The 25,428-nt window shown below is 45.5% G+C and overlaps 1 protein-coding gene and 1 long non-coding RNA gene across 2 annotated transcripts; one reads left to right on the forward strand and one right to left on the reverse strand.

The window, feature by feature from the left end:
• The first annotated feature begins 325 nt into the window (after positions 1-325).
• LOC147010066 (somatostatin receptor type 5-like) lies at positions 326-3,658 on the forward strand. Its single transcript, XM_085861521.1, has one exon. The coding sequence runs from the start codon at positions 888-890 to the stop codon at positions 1,929-1,931; it is 1,044 nt and encodes a 347-aa protein (XP_085717647.1). The 5' UTR covers positions 326-887; the 3' UTR covers positions 1,932-3,658.
• An 8,096-nt stretch (positions 3,659-11,754) lies between these two features.
• LOC147010067 (uncharacterized) lies at positions 11,755-14,214 on the reverse strand. The gene is made up of 3 exons (XR_015053050.1): positions 13,039-14,214; positions 12,698-12,845; positions 11,755-12,519 (listed from the first exon to the last, which is right to left on the reverse strand). It is a non-coding gene; the product is annotated as an uncharacterized LOC147010067 (long non-coding RNA).
• Positions 14,215-25,428: the final 11,214 nt, after the last annotated feature.

Here is a 25,428-nt window from a genome sequence, read left to right on the forward strand (position 1 = left end):
AAATCTCTCGATTTGTACTGAACGTTGAGTTGCAATGAAAGCTTATTTTGAAGCAACAATGAAATACAAATGAGCTGGATTATTAAATGAAAGGCCAGTCCACAGACTTCCAAGAAAAGCTCTCCATTATAACTAAAAAAGAAAACCAACAACAACACAAGGTCTCCAATAAAACCCGCGTGCTTTGCCAGACGGTTCTTTTATTATGTTATCATCTGTAGCTCTGCATTATTGTCATTGTATTTTGCATGTTCTAGTTCTCGGTATAATTGTGCATTATTTATTTATTTATTTTGGCCAAAAGGAGTGGGATTTCATTTTCGTTACCATTTCTCCAAGACATCCTTTTGAGTGATATGTGTTTGTTTTTTTTTTGTCATTTTTCTTCTTCTCCGATCTCTCACTTCCATGATGTCTTCCTTATACCTTCCATGCATCATCCCCAGACGTCCTTTAAATATTCCTGCTTTATGGCACGTTTATAGGAAATAATTTTTTTTCTAACAAGGATCTGGATAATGTCCGTACATTTATTACAAACAACAGAGCATTTCGCGAGGCTATTTATTAAAGGCAAGTGTAACTATAAATGCGCTCCTTCCCCTAGCTGCCACTTTGATTCTGATGATCACGACTTGCGCTTCCCACCCACCACTGCTGAGCGCCCGGCCCGCATTAAACCTACCTCCCGCCCTCGAAACAAACCATCGTCCTCGTCCCACATTCCGTGCCTCTTTGTTGCGATCCAGAAACCACGATCCACAGCCGGCGGTCCCTTCATCGGGCCTTGATGTTACGTTTTGCTCGGGACCTTTGCGCAAAGGCTGGGAATGGTAGATCGGTATACTTCCGAAGAGTAGGTAGATCACCAATCCCTGCATCTCGAGATGTTTCAAAACTCGTCCATTGGTGTGGATAACTCCAGCAGCCTGGCGTACGAAACACCGCTCGGTGAAGGAGGTGTGTTGATCATGCCTGTTATCTACTTCATGGTGTGTGCCATCGGCCTTGTGGGAAACACACTTGTTATCTACGTGGTTCTGCGCTACGCCAAGATGAAGACCGTAACAAACATATACATCCTGAACCTTGCAGTGGCAGATGAGCTTTTCATGCTCGGTTTGCCATTTCTCGCCATGCAGAACGCCCTCTCTTACTGGCCATTCGGGTCTCTCATGTGTCGGCTTGTGATGACCATCGATGCTATCAATCAGTTCACCAGCATTTTCTGCTTGATGGTCATGAGTGTTGACAGGTATCTGGCTGTGGTTCACCCAATGACGTCCACAAAGTGGCGCCGTCCGGTGGTCGCCAAATTGGTCAACGTTGGGGTCTGGGGTTTCGCCATCGTGGTCGTCCTGCCAGTCATCATGTTCTCGCACACCAAGAACGACATGGCCATGTGCAACATTAACTGGCCAGAGCCACCTGCAGTCTGGTCAGCCGCCTTCATTCTCTACACTGCTATCATGGGTTTCTTTGCACCACTGGTCGTTATTTGCCTCTGTTACCTCCTCATAGTGCTCAAGGTGAAGTCCTCCGGTGCACGGGTCTGTTCCACCAAGAGCCGGCGCTCGGAGAGGCGTGTTACCCGCATGGTCACTGTGGTTGTGACGGTCTTCGCTATTTGCTGGCTCCCCTTCTATCTCCTCAACATCGTCAACATCGTTGTGCCGTTGCCCCGTGAGCCGGCCATCATGGGTCTCTTCCTCTTCGTGGTCGTCCTCTCGTATGCCAACAGCTGTGCCAACCCTCTACTCTACGCATTCCTATCGGACAATTTCAAGAAGAGTTTCCAGAAGGTGTTGCGGCTCAACCGAAGAGCGGGGCGAGCCGAAGGCGCCCTACGCCGTGACACCCCCCAGGCGATGACGCCGGATCCCCGGGTCGACCAAACATCGACTGTTGCGAAGAGTGAAGAGGGCTCTTGAGCTTCTTTTTTAATGCAAATATCGAGTCTCATAGAAGAGCTTTGATGGAGTGATGACTGTGATGGAGCAGAGGTAGTTGCCATACAAGGGAGGATGGAGAAATGGGGAAGCAACAATCACATGCAGGTGGCATAATAATAATAATAATAATAATAATAATAATAATAATAATAATAATAATAATATGACTTTATTGATTTGCTGGCATATATAATATTTAGAGGAATGAGAAATAATTGTGATTGAATGTGAGCAATTGCTTCTGCATTTCTTCTGCACGAGATATGCATTATCAAACATGTGCAATGGGATGTGGATGTTTGATTGTGGAATACACTCAGTGACCCAAAGGGCCTCAATATTGTGAACCAGTTGCGTGCGTCGACCTTGCATTCCTCACAAGCCAAATTAAGCCATCTTTCCAGAACGGCTTCTGAACCCAGTTCCATAATGCTAAAAAAAACAAGATGAGAGACAGGACGAGCAATTTCATTCGAACCATTTATGATTGCAGTTTAGTTGCTTTGAACTTGAAAAGGAGAAATTTTTTCGCTCGTTTGGCCGTGCAACTGCACGCACCACCAACAGTGCAGTTTTCCTGTAAAAGGGGTTTTTGACGTGTCCGATTATATAATACGAGTTCCTTTCCAAGGAACCTAGAGGCAGGAGTTGGGGGCCATCAGGCCCATCAAAGTGTGCACTATTATTACCAACATATGGTTGCTTGTCTGTGTTGAGCGTCAGCTTTGGTGTGACTCAGCCAGGGTTCGAACCATCAACCTCCGAGACTCAGGAGCTCTGAGTCTGGGACATTATGCCGCAGAGGTTAGATTCATCGTCTATGATGTAGAACTTCTGCTCAAAAGCGATAAGCTTTGTATGGTGAGCGGTGCGCCATGGGCATTGTTTGGCGCTGTAGATCTCTCCAATATTGCGACCCTGAGCGTGGGAGGTATGAGATGAGCTTTCTCCTTCATCGGGTGAGATTGACTCTGAGATATAGGAATGGGATGGAATGTAAGATCGCATAATGCGCCAATCATACCTCCGGGTAGACGTGCTGAATCTCACCGTGTTCAGTAAGTACGTACTTCATCGGATTAAATTGAAGCACTTATTAATCACAAGGGGCTAAGGGGGGCTTACATGTATGAGACTCCCATCATCATCCCATCACGATATGCCCTTTAACAGCGGTCCTTCAACCTATAGCCGCTTTGTAAATGCACTCCCCTTTCCTGAATTAAGATAGTACGTTTTCACGTTTGATTCATGCTGTACCGAGGTGCCCATCGCTAAGAATTGCGTATGTACATACACGTATCTATTGTGTTGGCCCATGCCGTGAAAAGGTGTCGTTACGTAATCCTATATCGTTGTCGTATATGATGTGCCCATGGGAAGCTGGTTTGCATTCTAAAAGTTGATGACGTTGCATCATCACTGTGACCCAAGAGCGAAATGGGGACCGACAGAGGTCTCCGAGGATGCATTGATTTGCTCCTTGCTCATGGCACGGTATGACGTGCAGGTTGCAATGTCGTGAGCTTCATTTCTAAAATTGTTGTCAATGTGTCCGTTCAGTTGCTCAGACAGACAGACCATCTGCAAAGTGACTGTCCATGGCTCTGTCGTGAAATGTGTTTTATTACAGTACAAGTGATCAAGAACTACAATATTGTTCTGAGATATGTGTCTGCCACAAAATCACAGAATAAAAGTGATGCCCCCCCTTAAAACTGTGGCTTTCCCTGGATTAAATAAGCAATCTTTATGAGTTATTACCTCCACCACCGAGAGTGAACTGTGATTACGTTTTCACCCCTGTTTGTCTGACTGTCTGTTTGCAAGCAGGATATCTCAAAAAGTTATGGACGGATTCGGACGAAATTTGATGGATAGGTTGGATGTGTGTCAAGGACGAAGTGATTCGATTTCGGTGAAGATCCGAATCTGGATACGAGAATTAAAAATTTTAGCCGCGTCGCGTTGCGAACGCTGGGTCTAAGAGAGCTCCGCGTTGTTCTTCTTCTGGTGAAGACAAAACCTTTATGACGCTGCTCTTGGACACATTTGTCCTTGTTTTAAAAGGGATTCTTCAACCTTGAGAGATGGGGCCAAAAACGATATATAGCACAATATCCCAAAAAGTGGTGGATTAGTGATGCCAAAACTAGGTGGATGAGTTGGTTAGGTGACAAGAACAAACCAATTCGATTTTGGTTGAGGTCCAATCCAGATCCGGCCTATCGGTGGGATACAAAACGAGAACTGTTCAGCCTGGTGGAGGTATGTGCTCCACCAAGTGCCGTTCTAGTAGAGTATGTGTTGATGGCTTGTCTTTGTTGAGGCTTTTCCCCTTTGCATCACCACTTCACACAATTCTACTCATAATGTCTAAGGTTTATTTTCTGCCATTATTTTGAGCACATCTTGCTTCCAAAGTTCATTTGCATAAAAGTTATTCATAAATTATGGTCAAACGGAGGAATGCTCTTGGCTATGGGTGAGCACTGCAACATCATTTGTTGCCCCACCCCATTGGGAGCGAAGAAAGACCGGGTTTTCAGAGACTGAACAGTCCCTGAAGACAGTGATTGGCTGAAACCTTGGGCATTCTCACTTTTTTTAAACGAAACAAAGTGCTTTCCAAGTTGTTTCTGCAATGTGTATTATTTTTTGTAAACCTATATTCACTCGAGCACAACATGTTATTATATTACCAGATGGGTGATGAAGCAATCTGCAATTGTGCGCGAGAGGTTGCCAGCCGGGTTTACAGAGAGCATTGGGATTTTTTTCAGGGTCATCGGTCTTTTTTGGATTCCTTCAGGGTCGTCGGTCTTTTCAATTTTTTTTCAAGTTCATCGGTCTCTTTTGGATTTTTTTCAGGGTCATCGGTCTGTTTTGGATTTTTTCAGGGTCGTCGGTCTTTTTTCAATTTTTTTCAGGGTCGTTGGTCTTTGGGATTTTTTTTCAGGGTCGTCGGTCTTTTTTGGATTTCTTTAGGGTTGTCAGTCTTTTTTGGATTTCTTCGGGATTGTCGGTCTTTTTTGGATCTCTTCGGGATTGTCGGTCTTTTTTAGATTTATTTTAAGGTCGTTGGTCTTTTTTAGATTTTTTTCAGGGCCATCAGTCTTTTTTTTCAGAGTCGTCAGTCTTTTTTGGATTTCTTCAGGGTCGTCAGTCTTTTTTGGATTTCTTCAGGGTTGTCGGTCTTTTTTGGATTCCTTCAGGGTTGTCAGTCTTCTTTAGATTTCTTTAAAGGTCGTTGGTCTTTTTTAGATTTTTTTTTTCCGGGTCGTCGGTCTGTTTTGGATTTTTTCAGGGTCGTCGGTCTTTTTGGGATTTTGTTCAGGGTCGTCGGTCTGTTTTGGATTTTTTTCAGGGTCGTCGGTTTTTTTGGATTTTTATCAGGGTTGTTGGTCTTTTTTGGATTTCTTCAGGGTCGTAGGTCTTTTTTGGATTTTTTTTCAGGGTCGTCAGTCTGTTTTGGATTTTTCAGGGGCGTCAGTCTTTTTGAATTTTTTTCAGGGTCGGCGGTCTGTTTTGGATGTTGTTCAGGGTTGTCGGTCTGTTTTGGATTTTTTTCAGGGTTGTCGGTCTTTTTTGGATTTCTTCAGGGTCGTAAGTCTTTTTTGGATTTTTTTTCAGAGTCGTCAGTCTGTTTTGGATTTTTTTTCAGGGTCGTCAGTCGTTTTTGGATTTTTTTCAGGGTCGGTGATCTATTTTGGATTTTTTTCAGGGTTGTCGGTCTGTTTTGGATTTTTTCAGGGTCGTCGGTCTTTTTTGGATTTCTTCAGGGTTGTCAGTCTTTTTTGGATTTCTTCAGGGTTGTCAGTCTTTTTTGGATTTCTTCAGGGTCGTCAGTCTTTTTTGGATTTCTTCAGGGTTGTCGGTCTTTTTTGGATTTCTTCAGGGTCGTCGGTCTTTTTTAGATTTCTTTTAAGGTCGTCGATCTTTTTTCAATTTTTTTCAGGGTCGTCAGTCTTTTTTGGATTCCTTCAGGGTCGTTGGTATTTTCTCAATTTTTTCAGGGTCGTCGGTCTGTTTTGGATTTTTTCAGGGTTGTCGGTCTTTTTTGGATTTCTTCAGGGTTGTCGGTGTTTTTTAGAAATTTTTTTCAGGGTCGTCGGTGTTTTTTAGAATTTTTTTCAGGGACGTCGGTCTTTTTTGGATATTTTTTTCAGGGTCGTCGGCCTTTTTTTAGATTTTTTTTCAGGGTCGTTGGTCTTTTTTTGGATTTTTTCAGCTCGTTGGTCTTTTTTGGATAGACCTTTTTTGTACTTTCCTCTGGGTGGCATTGATTGAATCGTCCGTTGTATTCTATTCGCTTATATTCATATTTCCTTTATATCCTAATTAATCTGCGCCCAGCCTGCAATCTCTTACTGCTTGGGTAAGTCAACTGGCTACCTCATAAACTACATTCTTGTGATGAATATTGTGGTTCTCGATGTAAAGTCTGTGGAATGCACACGCATGTTCGCCGTGTTTCAACTGTGTCATTTGCAATAATTATTTCCCCACATATGTGAAGCGAAAAGCACAGACAAGTATTTGGTCAGTTTATCGTCAGTTTATGATTGAGCAACAACTTCATTTAAATTGAAAGTTATATTTTGAACACGAATCAGAAAGCGAACCTGTAGTTTAACAGTACCTTGGCTCTGAATTTGTCCCGATCATGCATGCGCAGAGGGGAGTGAGATAAAACAAATATATTTACTTTCTCTGTCTGCTTGGTAGTCAATCAAAATTGAAAATAATTCCAAACAGGAAAGTTACTGTTTTGAAGGATGTCATAATGAACATAAACAACAGTCATGAAGAACCAAAGTAACGTGTTAAATAAGGTGGTGTAAAAGATTCTGCTTCAATGGCAGTAAATTTCTGAATTTTTTTTTTCTACAACCTTCACAATCTTTATTTTATTTAAATTGAATTAGAAACTTGAACAAGGTGGAATATAAATCGCCTCTTGGCACTTTCAAAACCCCTCCATTTAGCAGTACTTGGACAAAATATAACATCATTTTACATCATCACGACCAATCAAATTTTCTGCTCGCAGACCCAACCCATATCCTTGTTTAAGACAGCATGGGGTTCTATGAACTCTCTAGTTATAAAGTCATTTATGCACTAACGGAACGACAGGTGCTCAAACTCAAGACCCTAAGATCTTAAGCCAGCCACCTTAACCGTTAAGCTGAACACCAGGCTTAAGAATACATTGAGGGCTCTCTCAAAAGAACGAAATGTTTCTGGAATTCTCTAAAAGTTACCGAAAAGTTCAATAACTTATATTAATGGGAAGGTTCCAGAAGCATGATGCAATGTGGTTGGATGTATTACCTGGAAGAGCCCAGAGAGCAACGATTCACAATGTTTTATGGTGAGGACTGGACTAACAAGAATGATGGGTGGTGAAATGTCTCATTTGTGGTGGGTTGCATCAAGTGGAGCTTCCTCGATAAGAACTTTTTTACTGATCCATCAAAGGGCCGATAAAATCTATCATTTCATCACGACCAAGGCATGTCATTACTGGCAGCCAAATTCCAAATCACAGTACTGCCACAAATCAGCTCAGGTCAAATGTTATATCTGGCCAACCAGTTTGTGGAACACTTCGGCCAATCCTCCCCTATGAAGAAGGTGAAATTAATTAGGTTGGTTAAAAAAAAAAAACGGCAGTACTTGGATCAAGACCTATGGAGCTCTTCCCAATTCTCTGTCGATGATGGAAAGGTAAATTGATGAAGTACTGTGATGATTCGATCAGGAAACATATCCATTATTGTGAGCATCTCCCTGAATTCCCAAATGCTTATTGCTTTCTCTGCTCAGGTGGTGCATAATTAATTTATGGAGACAGCAGGGTGTACACCCAAACTGCGAAGATGGCATTTGCTTGAAAAGGTACTTCCATTTCAGCCTGAGCACATCCTTTTAGCAAATTTCCCATTGTCATCTACAACCCCCCCCCCCCTCCAACACCATATCCTCTATGGGTAGTGGTTCAGGGCGATGCCAGGTGGAGATATCCCTCTGCATATGAAGGCAATACTTACAAGTGGAAAAGAAAATGTTAAACTCCTATATGTTCAACAATGATTCCTTTCTTCCACCTGCTATGTTCACCATTTCCCTTTCATGACATCATGCACCACCCCTGCAATGCTATTTCTTTCAGCTAATTAAAAAAAAAAATTTGCACCACCCCATCAGAATGTAATCAATTGATTCTGCAAACATCTGCATGATGACTGCAGAATATTAGGAGTCAAATCACCTAAAACGCTTGCGAGGCCTAGTGAGTTGAACAAGCACCAACCCTGATTTCAATGATGGCCAAATTATAATCGGCACCATCGTGATGTGTTCTGACTAAAGGAAGAACCGAACATGCGACACATTCCTCTTGATGCGGCAGCCATCACTCGTGTAATCATGTCCTTTTCCACATCTATCCACATCCACACCTGATTCGTGTGAAGTCGAATCCTCAACACACTTGCTTGTTCATCCCACAAACACATTTTGAGAAATCTGAGGAAATGACCCAATCGGATCTCGTGATTCTGTAAAACTGACCTGCCCTTCTTGAAGGACACTTTGTGATTGAGGTCACGTACATCACCACATGGCCTGCCCAGTTCCTGGTGAAGGATGTCTCGTGTCTAAAACATCTGACTTAAAAAGAAGAAATCCGTTCGTTGTAATCTCCATTTGCAGGTTTTAGAAGGTGGAATGGAGTCCTCCCAGGACTCGAAGTATCCACTTCCATCTTGGTGAATGGTCACATTTCGTGGACGAAGTTGTGCAGTTTTGTTGTTCTGAAAGTTTTGTCCTGATGGTTGCTTTTAGGATCGTCACTGAATCCTGGACAACAAACTTCTACCGCTTCCTTTCTGTTCTGGCCTTGCACCCTCTGCTATTTCTGTGCTTTGTGCCCCCCTCCCCCACCCCTTTCACAGGTTTTTGCAGGTCAAACATGGTCCACCATGACCACCTTATGGTGAAACTACTTAAATCCAGGATCACTACTCATCTTCATTCATTCGTTCCTCTTTTTTTCCTGCTTGTGGAAGCAACTTCCACATTCTCTTCAATCTCATTTTTCTCTCCAGATATTCAAGACAGCTGTTCACCACCATCTCAGATCATGCTCAATCCAAAACCCCTCCCCACCCCAATCCCTCCTCATTTTGAATTTCCAGTCCCCCCCCCCCCCGAGAGTTTCCTTCTGCATCCACATCGTCCACCCCATGCATTGTCCATCCTGCCTCCTATTCCTTCCCACACCCATTGTTTGTCCAAGTCTACCTCCATCTTCTCCTTCAACCCCACTGTTGCTGTCCCACCTCCTCCCCCCCCTCTATACTCCTTTTGTCCTGTTACATCCTCATCCGTTCAGTGCTCAGTGCACGAGTACTTGCTCTTCCATGAGCCTCGACTATGTATACAAAGAGGCAATTCTCTGCATGTAATGTATGTGTGTACGTCTAAAATTATCGAAAAAAAAATATAGGGCTGGGCTGATCAAATTTTGTATGCGTGACGGTAGCAACCAGGGTCATGTCATGGCTACAGAAAAAAAATCCCCCCCACCCCCACAAAACAGAGCTCGGGTGGTGGGGAGGGGGGGGGTGACTTATAATTTTGTCTGTACACCTGTTACAGTGCAAGTTTGCCTCACTCCACCCGTCACAACCCCCCCCCCCCCACTATCCCACTATCCGCAGGTTAAGATAAGAGAAGAGTGTGGGCATGCACCTAAAGGATTGGCACAGGAAGAGTGGTTAGTGAGGAAAGCGAGATGGCAGGCTTATTAAACAGGTATTTTGCTTCGAAATTTGCACAAGAACAGTCAGGACAATTGCCAATAGCTGAGACGATCTGTGAAAGAGGTGAGAAAGGGCTTTTACAGAAGATCCAGGTTGGAGTGGAGGAAGTAAAGGAACAGCCAGGTCATCTCAGAGTAGATAAGGCTCCGGGTCCAGATAACATGCAACCGAGAGTATTGATGGAAGTAGCTGAACATGTAAGCGAGATGTTAACGGATATATTCAATAGTTCCCTGGAGTCAGGACAGGTACCGGAGGATTGGAGAGTAGCAAATGTCACACCATCATTTCAGAAAGGATCCAGAGAAGAATTGGGAAACTATAGACCTGTTGGTTTGACTTCAGTTGTGGAGAAGGTGTTGGAGACATTAATTAATGATGAGATGAGGAACAATTTAAACAAATACAAACTAATTAAAGGTAATCAGCATGGGATGACCAAAGGTAGTTCCTGTTTAACAAATATTTTAGAGTTCTATGAAGCAGTGTCTGGTTGGGTGGATGATGGAAACGCAGTGCAGAAAGTACATCTACACTTTAATCAGTAATTTGATAAGATACCACATCGGAGGTTGTTTGCCAAGGTGAGGGCTTGTGCTGTGGCTGGTCAAGTAGCTAACTGGATTGGAAACTGGCTTAGTGATAGGAAGCAAAGAGTGGCTGTGAGTGGGAGGATGTCTTGCTGGGAGGATGGAAGTAGCGGAGTACCTCAGGGATCAGTACTAGGACCATTATTATTCCCTAACAAATACAACCCGTCGCTTCGCTGACAAAGGGGGGAGGAGAGAGGAAGAGTGGGAGGGTAGAGAAAGGAGGCGAGAGAGAGGGGGAGGGAGAGGAGAAAGAGGGGGAGGGGAGGCAGAGAGGATGGAGGGAACAGAAGAGAGGGGAGGGGAGAGGCCAGAGTGAAGAGAGGAGAGGATAGAGGGAGGGGAGAGGAGAGGATGGAGGGAAGGGAGGGGAGAGGATAGAGGGAAGAGAGAGGAGAGGATGGAGGGAAGTGAGGGGAGAGGATGGAGGGAGGAGGGAGGGGAAGCTAGGAAGGCAGAAAGAGTGAGGAAGGGGGGGAGGAGGGGAGCAACGCCTCACCAGATGTTGGGCAGTGGGGAGGAGGAAAAAAAAAGAGAAAGGTGAGGGGTGGAGGTGACATTAGCAAAGAGAATGATATGTTATGCATAATGACCAAACACAAAAAATAGGACCACTGGACCTGTAGCTTATCTGGGACCTGGCTTAATGTCGTAACCCAAATTTGGTAGGTGACTGACTTGTGGGTCTGGAGCAGAAGATTTTAAAAAGGAATTAATGCTATTTTCCCAAAAGTTGACCAAGTCAGCCATTTTGACACATTTTTGGTCAGGTGATCTGCATGACTTCCGAAGTATAATTAACATCACTAGCCTGATGTTGCAACCCAGATTTGGTAGCATTCTTACTGGTGGATCAGGAGAAGAAGATTTTGTAAGGAATTTGCAGGACCACCATTTTGGCACACTTCCAGTTATGTGATCAGTATGGCCTCCGCAATTTAACATCAGGACCCTGTCCTAATGTTGTGACCCAAATGTGATGGCATTCTGACTGATTGGTCGGGAGAAGAAGAATTTTGAAGGAATTTATGCGATTTTTTTCCAAAAAATTGACGGTCGGCCATTTTGACACACTTCCGGTCACGTGATCAGCATGACCTCCGCATTTTAACATCCCTACCTTGGCCTAATGTTGCAACCCAAATATGGTAACATTCTAACTGCTGTGTCTGGAGAAGAATATTTTTTGAAGAAATTTCCGAAATCGGCCATTTTGACCAACTTAAAGTCATGTGACTGGAACAAGCTTTGCAATTCCCGTTACCAATTATGAGATGAAATTTCAGCCGGATCGGCCCAGCGGTTTGGTCGGAGAAGTTGAAAAAGGAGATGGACGGATGGACAGACAGACGGTGCGCGGTGATGAAACCTCATCTAGAATGTAAATTCCAGTTAAGCTAAAAATAAAACTCATGTCAGAACAGCTGCACACACAACGACACAACAGAGTTTGTAAAGTAATCTGCTGGCACATCTGCCAAAACGTTGATATCCCAGTTCCAGAAAATTTGTGGGAACATGAACCAAATGCAATCATTGAAAACATGGAAGTACTGACATCGATGATTTTGATAGTGGAGTGAAGAGTAGTCTTTCCAAATTTGCAGATGACACAAAGCTGAGAGGTAAGGTAGAGAGCAGAGATGAGGGTGATCAGATTCAGGAAAGTATTGTTACTTTCATAGATTGGGCAAAAGATTGGCAGATGCAGTTTAACATAAGCAAATATAAGGTGCAGGGGATGGGTAAGAATAATGAAATAGAGATTACATCATCCAAGGGTTTTAGGTTGTATTGGTAGGGGCATAACTCATAAATGAAAAGAAGTAATGTTAATACAGTTACAGAACTGTACAGGAAACGCGTGAGACCTAATCTGGAATATTGTTTTCAGTTTTCGTCACCACATTTGAGGAAGGACATAGCTGCCATTGAGGAAGTTCAGCATTCGGAGAGACTAGAATTGATTCCGGGGCTCGTTAGACTAAATTACGAGGAGCGGCTTAAACTGACAGGATTTTATACATTATACCGGAGGTGATTATGAAGGGATCGTCCTCTTCTTTGATTGACATTGATCCTCAGCTTCCATTCCTCTCGAACAAGCATTGCTGTGTGCAGTTCCTCTGTCTCCAGGCCTGCATCCTTCTTGGCAAGTGGAAGGCAAGAAGGGATCTGATAGAGATGTTGTAAGATAATGAAGAGTATGAACGAAATAAATGCAAATATTTTTCATTAAGATGGACAATGATAGGACCTGGTCCAGAACAGGAGAGTATGGAAGAGAGTTCGGACAAGAGTAAGACAGGGATTCCTCACTTACCCAATCGTGTGATGTCATGCTGTCGACTATTTCCCAAAAGGCCATGAGCTCATTCACTCTTGATTCGCTCAACTCCAAGAACAAGGTCAAATCAGCAGGGTTCATGGGTTGTGTTGTGACAGCAAATCAATGGGAATCCTTTGTGCTGCTGTACCATGGGTAGAGAAGAGAAGAGAAGAGAAGAGAAGAGAAGGACAAACAAACAAGGATAAGATAGCTGAAAAAAAATATCCAATTTTGATTCACACCACATTCCTACCCCGCCTTTCGGCTGATATTACAGGTTTCTCATTCGAATTGGGAATGTCACTTTGTACATGATTACACGAGGTGCCACTTACTGTGCATCAGAGATGTGTCATCCAATAGTACTGCTGCTGCACTGTTTTCCCTGAATGAAAACTTCAAAACGGTGCATTTGTAGGGCAATGACCTCATCGGTGTCCAAAACTAAAAATGGGGTTACAGTAAGCTGGAACCGTCACATTGTTTATTTATTTTTAATGCATGTAAAAGAGAATTGCAAAACCATCATTTTTGATTTTTAACCTGATAACTTTAGAAGCCTGTAATAAGGTCAGGTTAGGTAGGGGAGCATGCGCAGGAGCAGTGCGTCACTGGGTCCACTTTCCGTAGGTACTCCAGGGGCCTCCATTTGGCCATCCCTCAGGCAGATGCCTTGCCTGTCCCCATCAACTTGAGATGCTGATCAACCTGCCGCAACCACGAGGCATCCGGTTCTCCCGTCGGCCTTTTCCACTCAGGAAGCTCCTTCTCTGAGAGAATTTGGTGAGCAGGATCAATGTCAGGAAATCACGCCACATGTCCATACAGCAGGAGCTGACACTTCTGGACTATACAGGTAACAAATCTCATTTGAGTCTCTCTCAGCAACCGCTCATTGGACACAAAGTCTGACCAGCGAAAGCCAAGGATTCTCCAAAGAAACGTGGTACTTCGTCTCGTCTCGTCGGAGTTAAATCTTCGTCTCAGATCCTTTATCAGAGTCCAAGGCTCCCATCCATAGAGCAAGACTGGAAGCACCAAGGATCTGAATACTCAAACTTTCGTCCTCCTGCATCGGTACCAACAGCACCACACCCAATGATCCAGTGAATACATGACTCTTCAGGCCCGACCCAGATATCTATTGACCTCCATCTCACAACCTGTGGAGACAGGAATATCACTGTCAAGCTAAGTGAATCTCTCCATAACATCAACATCCTCACCACAAACAGGTACAGACAAGATAGCAGCATCAAAGATGTCATTGAAAGCCTGGATCATAGTTTTGACCAAAGAAACACGTAATCCCAGCGGCTCTGATTCCTCATTCATGCAGTGCCTTGAGGGCTATATAAGGACATCCAGTGTTTCCGCAAGGATGACTGCATCATCTGTGAAATCAAGTTCAGAGATCTTGACATTCCCAAGCGATGCACCACAGCTTGATCTCTCTGACATCTTCCCCAAAATCCAGTCCATGCAAGTGTTGAAGAGTGTGGAGGTCAGTACACACCCCTGATGAACTCCAGTAACAACTGCAAATAAATCGGAGATGGAACCACCACACCTCACATCTCTCTCTCTCTCTCTCTCTCTCTCTCTCTCTCTCTCTCTCTCTCTCTCTCTCTCTCTCTCTCTTCCTCTCTCTCTCTCTCTCTCTCTCTCTCTCTCTCTCTCTCTCTCTCTCTCTCTCTCTCTCCCTCTCTCTCTCTCTCTCTCTCTCTCTCTCTCTCTCTCTCTCTCCCCCCCTCTCTCTGCCAGAATATAGCTCAGAAATCAGATTGATCAACTTTGGTGGCACCCCACGAAGACAGAATCCTACCGAGGGCATCTCGATTCTCAGAATCAAATGCTTTTCAGAGATCAACATATGCTGTGAGCAGCTCCTGCTGAAACTCATCTGCATTCGGTAAGGACCCAGAGAGCAAAGATACATTCAATCGTTGACTTCTTTGGTGTAAAGCCCGACTCCTCCGGGTGCTGTTGCTCGAACAGATGGTGTGGAACCCAATGAAGAATTATCCTCGCAAAGACCTTGCCGAGCACTGAGAGCAGCATCACCCCTTGGTAGTTATTGCAGTCCTGTCGATTACCCTCCTCTTTCCAGTGTGGGCCAACAAAGCCCCTATTCCAGTCAGTTGGGATGATTCCTGTGTTCCAATCAGAGTACAGAACTGCATGTAATTATACCACTACAGCATTTCCACCAACCTTGAAAAGTTCAGCGTGGATGCCATAGATCGTGGGGGCTTTACCCCATTTCAACTGGTTCACCGCAGCCTGGGTTTCCACAAACGAAGGTGGTTGACAGTTGATTGTAGGGTCAGCAATGAGGATAGTTATACCCCTGATATCTAACTCAATAGCTGGTGGGTCAGCCTGTTCCAGCCACTCAAAGTAGCCGGCCCAGCGGGCCTTCACTTTGGTTGTCTCTGTCAAGAGTCCACCATCCTCTGCTCCAACAGCAACACACCGAGTGACTGGCTTGGAGGAACGCAATGCATAAATTCCTCTGAAAGCAGGATGAGAATCACTCGGCCACAGGTGATGCTATACCCCCTCACAAATTCCTCCCACATTGGCCTCCTTGTCCGCCCTCAGCGCATGTACAGTTTTATGTCTCAGCTCCCTGAGCAGCTCAGGTCTGTCATTAAACCTGGCCCTGTGACTCTGGACAATGGTATTCAGTGCCCCTTGGGAGACAAAGTTCCTCTTCGCCTGATAGTGGGTTCCATAACATGCACTGGCAACATCAAGATGGTCATCTTCAAGGTCCTCCACAACTCTTCAGAATTCCCCACAGCACCCAGACACCCCAAATCCCCACTCAGTCTGTTCACAAACTACTCAGCTACCCTCTTATCCATGAGCTTGTCAACATCCAGACTTGGCTGGAATGGTACCATTCTCCTGGATTTAAGCTGAAACTTCAGAGTTGCTACAACAAGCCTGGAGTCGGTATTGAGGAACTGAGCATTCCGGTCTACCCTGCAGTTCTGAATCGTCCTCCAGCGACCATCGACGAGCACATGGTCAATCTCCTTTGCCACACCACCAGTGTTGGAATACCAAGTCCACCGATGAGCCTGTGGGCACTGAAACCATGAACCAGCCACCCTAAGTCCATGACTTCTTGCAAAGTCAAGGCACTTACTGCTATTCTGGTTCATAGTTCCAGACCCATGGGGACCAACACACGTCTCATAACCAACCCTATCAGTTCCAGTTGATGCAATGAAATCCCCCAAGACTAGAAAAGTGTCTCGCCTGGGGCACTGATCAACCAGACTCGAGTGTGGCATAGAATGCGTCCTTCACAGTGAGATCACTCGCCTCAGTTGGAGCACATATGGAGACCAGGGAAACGACACCCAAGGAGTGATGAATCCTCGGTCTCACAATACGCTCGTTGACCGGTGTTACCTCAATTATCATTTGAGTCAGCTTATTGGACACAGCTACAGCAAGTCCTTGGGAATGTTAACCATCACAGTGACCAGACCAATAGTAAGTGTATCAACCCACCATGATATTGACACTATCTGGTCTCCGAACCTCGGAGAGTGCTGCAATACTGATGTTTAAGCGCTGGAGCTCAGATGATTGCAGAGGCGGGTGATCATCTTCAAGTGTGTTTTGCAGAGTGAAGGGTTTATGGTGGCCAGACTGCAAATCCTGCCTCTAATCTCCGAGAAAAAAGTATCCCAACTGCTTGAGGACGTCTGCAGACACAGTTGTGCACCAGATATGGATGGCCGATGGCTCACGAGTAGCTCCTCTGCCATTTGACAGGTTTTGTTTTTCGTCCTGCTGGGTGTCCATATGCATACACCCTCCTCACAAGGAAACCTGGTGGAGGAGACTGTTTAGTCACCGACAATCCGACCATGAAGCAGGTTAGTACAGGTTTACGTGGTACCTGTGGCAAGTCACAGATCTGATCTGGCCTGACCTGACAGGAAATTCACCTGTTGAAAATAGAGGCACTGGTGATGCCCTCTTCGACCATGTCTGGTTCAATGCATAGCTATTTGCGTTTTGTCTAAACCTCCAAATGGTGAGAAAATTATTGATATGAAACCAATTTTCATTCGGAACCGTCAAAGCGAGTCACCGAAGGTGGACGCTGATTATGTTTTCGCCATTATTTGTCTGTCTGTCTGTCTGTCTGTCTCTGTCTGTGAGCAGGATATCTGATATCTCACAAAGTTATGGACGGATTCAGACGAAACTTGTTGGATGGGTTGGTTAGGTAACAAGAACGAGCCAATTAAGTTTTGGTTGAGGTCCGGATGCAGATGTGGCCTCTCAGTGGGATAAAACACGTAAACTGTTCAACCTGGCGGAGGTATGTGCTCTACCAAGTGCCGTTCTAGTTATCCATGCCGTTATTGATCCCCGAGGAATAGTTGTTGCTCTCCAAACTGTACATTGGTGCTCGGTGTAGCACTTTTGTCATTGCTGTCATTGAGCGGTCATGCTGGTTCAAAGTTGTACGTTTGGATTATTATCGACTGCGCTGAAGTTCACCTCGTACGTTGTTTTGGCGCCCTCTGTTGCCTTAAGTCGATTTGAATTTATTTAGTCTTTACCCTTCGTTCTGTTAAACATCTCTTTGGAATCCCCTTGTTATCATCTTTAGTAGATTGAATGGATGAACATTGTTTCTTGCTCTATTCAGTTTAATTGTTTGTTTGTTTGTTTCAAATGGGTGTTTTGCACTTGGATCATAGTTTGTGGTTTGTGACCATGTATTTTTTTTCTGTTAGTATTGTTAGCATGATTGGATGAACAACTTGTTCCTCAGTTGTGCTGTGCTGGTCACCCTTCGTATCCGAAGAAGGTTTTTCACCTGACAAATGTGAACTTCTTGATCAATTTGTTTGCAGTTCAGAAACTGCTGTCTGGACAGCAACCACAAACTAAGATGGCAATCGGTGTGACCTGGTGTCAAGAAACCTCCAAGATGACCAGTCCACTTGCTTCCCCACATTCCAGGCAGGAATTTGTAGTTTGTTCAGGGTTTCGGCGAAAATTCGAAATCTACTCTTCTCAATTGACATGTGCACCCACCGATGTTGGCAGATGGGACTCCCAGTTTAACGTCCATCCGAGAGACAGCACACACATTGATGAAACACCGGGTTGGGATTCAAACCCAGGCAAGACAACTCAGAAGTGAGTGTGCATACCTGGTGTGTCCAGTAGTACATAAAAGAACGCTCTGAAAAGTTTCTAGTGGTGTTGGATGTGCCGAATGCAACTTCATCACCAGGAGCAACGTTATCCAGGAGGCAAGAAGCCTGGACCCCTGTGTAGAGGCAACCCATGCGGGGTTAAGATCACTGCTGGGATTTTGAGGCAACGCACTGAGACGTGATCGGCTGAGTTCCAAAGGAATGTTACATGCAAGGAATTACTACTACCTGGCTCATTGTAGAAACTAAACTGGCTCGCTGCATGGATGTTTTTAATCAACTAAAGGTCGAGGAAGGCAAATGACTACTCTGGAAAAAGAGACGTGACCGACGTTTCGGGCATGAGCCCTTCATCATGGCGAAAGTTCTTAATGGTGACTTTAATCGGGCTCAGAGAGACTTTACTCGGCCCTACTACACTGCAGGTGAGAGGTTTGGTGTCTTCTGTTTCCACACACTCTGTGCTGCAACTCCTGTAAGGTTTGGCACAAATACACACATGTTTCTACACTGCACTGCTGCACTATACTACTGTACTTTACCACAGCACTGTACTGCACTTTTGTCCAACTGTATGAAGGCACTGTACAGCACAGCCCGACTAGACCGGACGACTGGCACTGTACCGTGTTACTGCACAATGTTGATGCACTGCACCGTGGTATTACACTCCGCTAGTGCACTGTACTGTGGTACTGCACAATGTTTGTGCACTGTACCAAAAAGGTACTGCACAATGTTTATGCACTGTACCCGTGGTAATGCACATTGTTGATGCACTGCACGGTGGTATTACACTACGCTGGTGCACGGTACCATGGTGCTGCACTATGCTGGTGCAGTGTACTGTGGTACTGCACTGTACCATGGTGCTGCACTATGCTGGTGTACTGTACTGTTGTGCTGCACTATGCTTGTGCACTGTACTGTTAGGCGCAGGAGGGACCAGGCGGGGGAGGAGATGTGAGAAGACTAAGACCACTGACCTGCCTTCGGTGAGAGAGTGAGGGAGCCAAAGACTCAGCCTCATCACGGGAGATACCAATGATCCGAAATTCCTTGGTTTCCACAGCGTGAAGCCGAGAAAGGTGAGAGGCGGGAGCACCAGACCAGAGGGGAGAGCAGTACTCCATCAGGCTGTGGATGAAAACTTTGTGTGTGGTCAAGTGCTCAGGTGTGCCAAGGAAGGACTGTGCATGATGGAGGATGCGCCCAGTCAGCAACTGGCTTTGGAGGCCAGGTTGGAAATGTTGCTTTCCCAGGAAAGATCATGGCAGATAGTGAGACCCAGAAGCTTGAATGAAAGGACTTCTTCTAGAGGATTGTTGAGGAAGTGGATGGGGTTTTTTTTCCAGATGGTCCTTTCGTCGAGACATAGTGAGTGTGTGAGATTTGTCCGGATTGAAAGACACGTTCCAAGTGTTGGACCAGCTTGTGATTTTATCCAGATCTACAGAGAGTGAAGAAGCTGCTGTTTGCTGATCTGAAGGATGACAGATGGTATGGCAGAGGGTCGAGTCATCAGTAAAGAGATAGAGAGGATTTTCCAGAGAGTCGGAGAGATCATTGATGAAAACCAGAAAAAGAACAGGGCCCAGAACACTGCCTCGAGGAACTCCAGTCTGGACAGGAAGAGGGGATGAGAGAACTCCATTTAGGGCCACACGTTGGCTGCGACAGGAGAGGAAGTCTGCAAGCAATGAGTAGAGATGTCCTAGGATACCATAAGGAAGAGTTTTGTGAGCAGGGCAGGGTGCCAGACCGTGTCAAAAGCTGAAGCCATGATGGATTCCATCACCTTGCTGATGATTGGGAGAAGGCTGATTGGTCTGTAGTTGCAGGGATCTGTTTTCTCACCTTTTTATGCAGAGCGGTAATGTTTGCTGATTTCCAAGCAGATGGCAGATGACTTTGAGTAAATGAGAGGGTGAATGGAACAGAGATAGGGTGAGCAAGAGCAGAAGAGTAGGTTTTTAGGACACGTGGGCTGATGCCTTCTGGACCAGTTGCAGAATCTGAGTCGAGGTTTTGCAGCAAACTCTCAACCTTGTCAGGAGAAAATGATAGAGTCCAGGAACAGCTGGGTGTGACTGGGTAAGATGGGTACAGAAACTGATGAGTTTGGGCCACAAGATTTCGAAGCAAACACGGAATTTCGGCAATTCAGCCCTTTCACCTGCTGTGTCAGCTGTGCGGCCATTTTAAATAAGGGAGGGGATGGAGGGGGAACATACACCAGAAACAGACTTAACTTGACGCCACCAGGATTTGGAGGATGGTGACAGGTTTGATAGTTTCGACTTTAGATTAGAATGATGTTGTTTTCTGGCTCTCCTGTGGGTAGACACACACTTGTTCCAAGCTTTGTGGAAGGAACTGAGGTTGCCTTCAGTTGGATTTGCCTTCCACGAGGTGAAGACAAGTTGTTTCAGGACAACTGTCTCGCCACAAGCTTCAGTGTACAAATGGGATTCTGCCGGGGTGGGTTTTACTTCGGTTCAACTCCCTCGTGAAGTGAAATATCATACTCATGCTTCCCTAGGTGACCGAAGTAATGCCTACAGTTTGTAGGTCCGAATCCACTCCTTCCAATTTTTTGAGACGTTCCCCTGAAGGGACGAGCCTTGTGTGGCCGAGTGGTTAAGGCAGTGGCTTGGGATCTTCAGGGTCCTGAGTTCAAGCCCCGCTGGCCACTGAGTGAGCATCAGGGGGGTCGACTCAGCCCATCATCCTTCCGAAGATTGGCGAAATGATCACCAGCATATTGGTAATTATCCCTGCAGGGTCAAAAGCGACTCAAGGGTTGGTAGTAGACCAGCCAAGAAGCAAAAAGGCTTCAAAAAAAACTTTTACCTGCATGGAATATTAATAGCTGGCACCCATGCTAAATCAATCAGTCATAGGTCAGACAGAAATACTCGGGTGTATGCCATTAAAATTTTGACCTTAAAGGTCATTTCAAGGTCATTTTGTGCCCCCAAAAAGGTCAAATTTCAAAGTCATCCAAATATAGTCATGTAATATATCAAAAGAAAGGTATGGAAGAGACAAACCGTTTGGTACTATTTTTTTATGTCAGAATGTTGATCTCAGAAGTAGATCATGTCGGTCAGAATCCACCCTCGTATAATAATATCTAGTCCACCCAAGTATAATACCGAAATGTAGTCAGGAAAAAATACTACTACTTTTATTTTCATATTTATTTAAATTGCCAAGAATTAATATATACAGATGCATCTTTTGAAGTATTATTAAAAACAAATGGCATTAGAATATCAAATTAGAACAAATGAATATATTTTTTTAACAAAGATTTGATGTGTATGCAAGATGTATTTGACAGAAATAGTGTTCAATCTGATGGATTACAACAGTCAATAGAATCGCAGCCACAGGCATTTGTACATTTCATATTGTTTTTGAAGCAGGTGCATCTCGCAGTGTTGCACTTCGTTTTGCAATAGCAGGTCACAAGTTCGAGGCAGGGCAATGGTATAGGAGGTAGCCTGGTCCATTGAGTTTTCAGACAACCTTACTCCTTTTTCCAAGCATCTGGGGGAAATGTCACAACAATAGTTTCCATCTCTGCCTGAAGCCAAATCTTGGTCTGGTAGTTGCCGCGTTGCACATGAAGCTCCAAAGCATCACGTGTTGGAGGAAGCAGTTCCAGGCCTGTCTTGGCTGTGCTGAACATGTTCAATCTTGCACGATCAATTGCTTGCAGCCCTAGAATTCCATAGACGTTGCCATTTTCCACAAATATTTGAAGAATGTTTTGAGCTATCGACGTATCGATTCTTCGAACCGTATCAATATCAATGGTATTGTTCGCTGCATGGAGAGATCCAAAAGTGCCTTGGAACGTGTAGCTTGGTGGAGTGCAAGCCCGAAACCAATATGTTTCGTTGTCAACTTTCGTTTCTTAAGGCCCTGTCACACCTTGACGTTCACACCAGCATATGCTGAACTATTGAAGTTTTTATAAAAATTTTGGGTGTATAATAACGTGTTGGACGTACAGTATGCATAACGTATTAGTAACGTACACAGAACGTTTTAATCACATATAGATAACTTATACCAACGAATGCTGAGCGTGTTGTCAGCGTTCACAACCTATGCCCAACAATAGTCTAACTTATGCATAACGCGCGGCAGCGTATCGCCGACGATCACGAAGTGTGAAGCCGCTGTCACACCTTGATGTTTTAGCCAGCGTATGCCGACGTATGAAAAATTTGCCGAACCAAGCTGGCACACGTCGAATACGTTATGGGTAAGTTTTGTATACGTTAAGAGCACGCTGGCATACGTCGTAGTATGCTGGCATACATCGTAGTACGCTGGAATGCATCGTCATCCGCCGAGTACGTCGAGAAATTTTCAGCATGTTGAAAATTTCTCGACGTACTCGAAGTATGACACACATTCCGCATACGCTGGCATAAGTTGTAGGCACGTTATGCGATCGTTGACACACGTCGACATACGTCACTTGTACGTTACTCAAAAGTTGAAACACGTCAATGTAATGGTTAGCGTCAGTGTTCCAGACTCCCTGGTTTTTTGTTTTTTTTTCTTCGGTATGACGGTGATGTTGACACTTCGATTTCTAGTGCGGTTATGATATAAACCATTGAGTGGCAGCCTATTAATTATATTATATTATAACCGCTCGAAATCGCTAGAATAGTTATTATATTATAAGCACTAGAAATCGAAGTGTTAACATCACTGTCATACCGAAGAAAAATAAAATAAAAACCAATGTCACCCGCAGGGTGATCCGTATCTTGCCAAAAGGTGACCACGTGTGACTTCTTTAAGGTCACACTGAGGTGAACAGAGCTGCTATCCACCAGGAGCGACTCCTTGAGGAATATCTGCCTACGAGAGATTCAAAGGGCGGAGGAGCTCCTTGTGAGCCAACGGCCATCCATATCTAGTGCCCAACTGTGTCTGCAGACGTCCTCCTGCAGTTGGGTTACTTCTTATTAGGAGGTTGGTGGCAGGATTTGCACTCCGGCCACCGTAAAACCCTTCATTCCGCAAAACGCAAAAACGCAAAAAAATCTGAAAACCCACTCCGTGGGAGTACCTCCTGTGCAGCTTCCCTTCGCAGGGCAGCTCACCGGATGACGGGATTGGGGCAAAGCCTTCGGGACCCCCAATCTTTGATAGGAGGGAAACCACGGGGTAACATCCCTGGGTCAGATTGCGGGAGAGTGTGTCGGAGTGGTGCTGAGGTGTCGTCCACCAGACGGCGGTCTCCTTGGGTTAACCTGAGGCGGTCCCTTCGGGTGGGTGCCTGGAATGTCCTATCCCTAAGAGAGGATGATCACCTGTCTCTGTTATCATCTGAGCTCAAGCGTTTGGACATTGGGATTGCAGCTCTCTCTGAGGTTCGGAGACCGGATTGCGGCGAGATAATGGTGGGTGGTTACAACTACTATTGGTCTGGTCGCTCTGATGGTTACCATACCCAAGGAGTTGCTGTAGCTGTGTCCAATAAGCTGACCCCAATGATAATTGAGGTAACACCGGTCAACGAGCGTATTATGAGATTAAGGATTCGTTACTCCTTAGGTGTCATTTCCCTGGTCTCTGTTTATGCTCCGACTGAGGCGAGTGATCTCACCGTGAAGGATGCATTCTACATCACACTCGAGTCTGTGGTTGATCAGTGCCCCAGACGAGATACACTTCTAGTCTTGGGGGATTTCAATGCATCGACTGGAACTGATAGGGATGGTTATGAGGTGTGTGTTGGTCCCCATGGGTCAGGAACTATGAACCAGAATAGCACTAAGTTCCTTGACTTTGCAAGAAGTCATGGACTTAGGGTGGCTGGTTCATGGTTTCAGCACCCACAAGCTCATCGCTGGACTTGGTATTCCAACGCTGGCGGTGTGGCAAAGGAGATTGACCATGTCCTCATTGACGGTCGTTGGAGGATGATCCAGAACTGCAGGGTCTACCGGAGTGCTCAGTTCCTCAATACTGACCACAGGCTTGTTGTAGCAACTCTAAAGCTGCACCTTAAATCCTGGAGAATGGTACCATCCCAGCCTAGGCTGGATGTTGCCAAGCTCAGGGATGAGAGAGTAGCTGAGGAGTTTGCGAACAGGCTGAGTGGACACTTTGGGGGTCTGGGTGCTTTGGGGGGTCCTGAAAAGTTGTGGAGCGCCTTCAAGACCACCGTCCTTGATGTTGCCGGTGGATGTCTTGGAACTCACCGCAGGGCAAAGAAGAATTTTGTCTCTCAAGGGACACTGGATACCATTGACCAGAGTCGCAGGGCCAGGCTGAATAGCAGAGCTGAGCTGTTCAGGGAGCTGAGGCGTAAAACTGTAGTGCACTGAGGGTGGACAAGGAGGCCTATGTGCGAGGAATCTGTGAGGGGGTAGAGCATCACCTGTGGACAGGTGATTCTCGTCCCGCTTACAGGGGAATTCGCGCATTACGTTCATCCAAGCCCATCCCTCGGAGCACTGCAGTTCGAGCAGAGAGTGGTAGGCTCTTGACAGAGGAGTCTGAAGTGAAGGCCCGCTGGGCCGGTTACTTTGAGCGGTTGTACCAGGCTGATCCCCCAGCTGTCGAGTTGGATGTCAAGGGTGTTACAATCCCTGTTCCTGACCCTCAAATCAACTGTGGTCCACCTTCGCTTGTGGAAACACAGGCTGCGGTGAACCAGTTGAAACGGGGCAATGCTCCAGGGATCTGTGGCATCCATGCCGAACTTCTCAAGGCTGGTGGAAATGCTGCACTCTTGTCGTTGCATGCAGTTTTGTGCTCTGCCTGGAACACAGGCATCATCCCAACTGACTGGAAGAGGGGCCTTGTTGTCCCTCTCTGGAAAGGGAAGGGTGATCGCCAAGACTGCAACAACTACCGAGGGGTGACGCTGCTCTCAGTGCCGGGCAAGGTCTTTGCTCGGATAATTCTTTATAGGGTTCGCCACCATCTGCTTGAGCACCAGCGTCCAGAGCAGTCAGGCTTTACACCGAAGAGGTCAACGATTGACCGTATCCTTGCCCTTCGTGTCCTCACCGAACGCAGTCGAGAGTTTCGGCAGGGGCTGCTTGCAGCCTATGTTGATCTCTGTAAAGCGTTCGATTCAGTGAATCAGGATGTCCTCTGGAGGATTCTTGGTCTTCGTGGGGTGCCACCAAAACTGATCGATCTGATGTCTGAACTCTACTCTGGTTCTGAGAGTGCTGTGAAGTGTGGTGGTACCACCTCTGACTTATTTGCAGTTGTTACTGGAGTTCGTCAGGGATGTGTACTTGCCCCCACACTTTTCAGCACTTGTATGGACTGGATTTTAGGGAGGATGTCAGAGAGATCAAGTTGCGGTGCATCGTTTGGGAATGTCAAGATCTCGGACCTTGATTTTGCAGACGATGCAGTCATCTTTGCGGAGACTTTAGACATCCTTTTGGGGGCCCTCGAGGTGCTGAATGAGGAGTCGGAGCCGCTGGGATTACGGGTTTCTTGGGTCCAAACTAAGATCCAGGCTTT

Source organism: Eptatretus burgeri, chromosome 17 (genome assembly GCF_056783735.1).
Source record: "Eptatretus burgeri isolate ZD-2024b chromosome 17, Ebu_testis_v1, whole genome shotgun sequence".
In the NCBI taxonomy this organism is placed as follows: domain Eukaryota; kingdom Metazoa; phylum Chordata; class Myxini; order Myxiniformes; family Myxinidae; genus Eptatretus; species Eptatretus burgeri.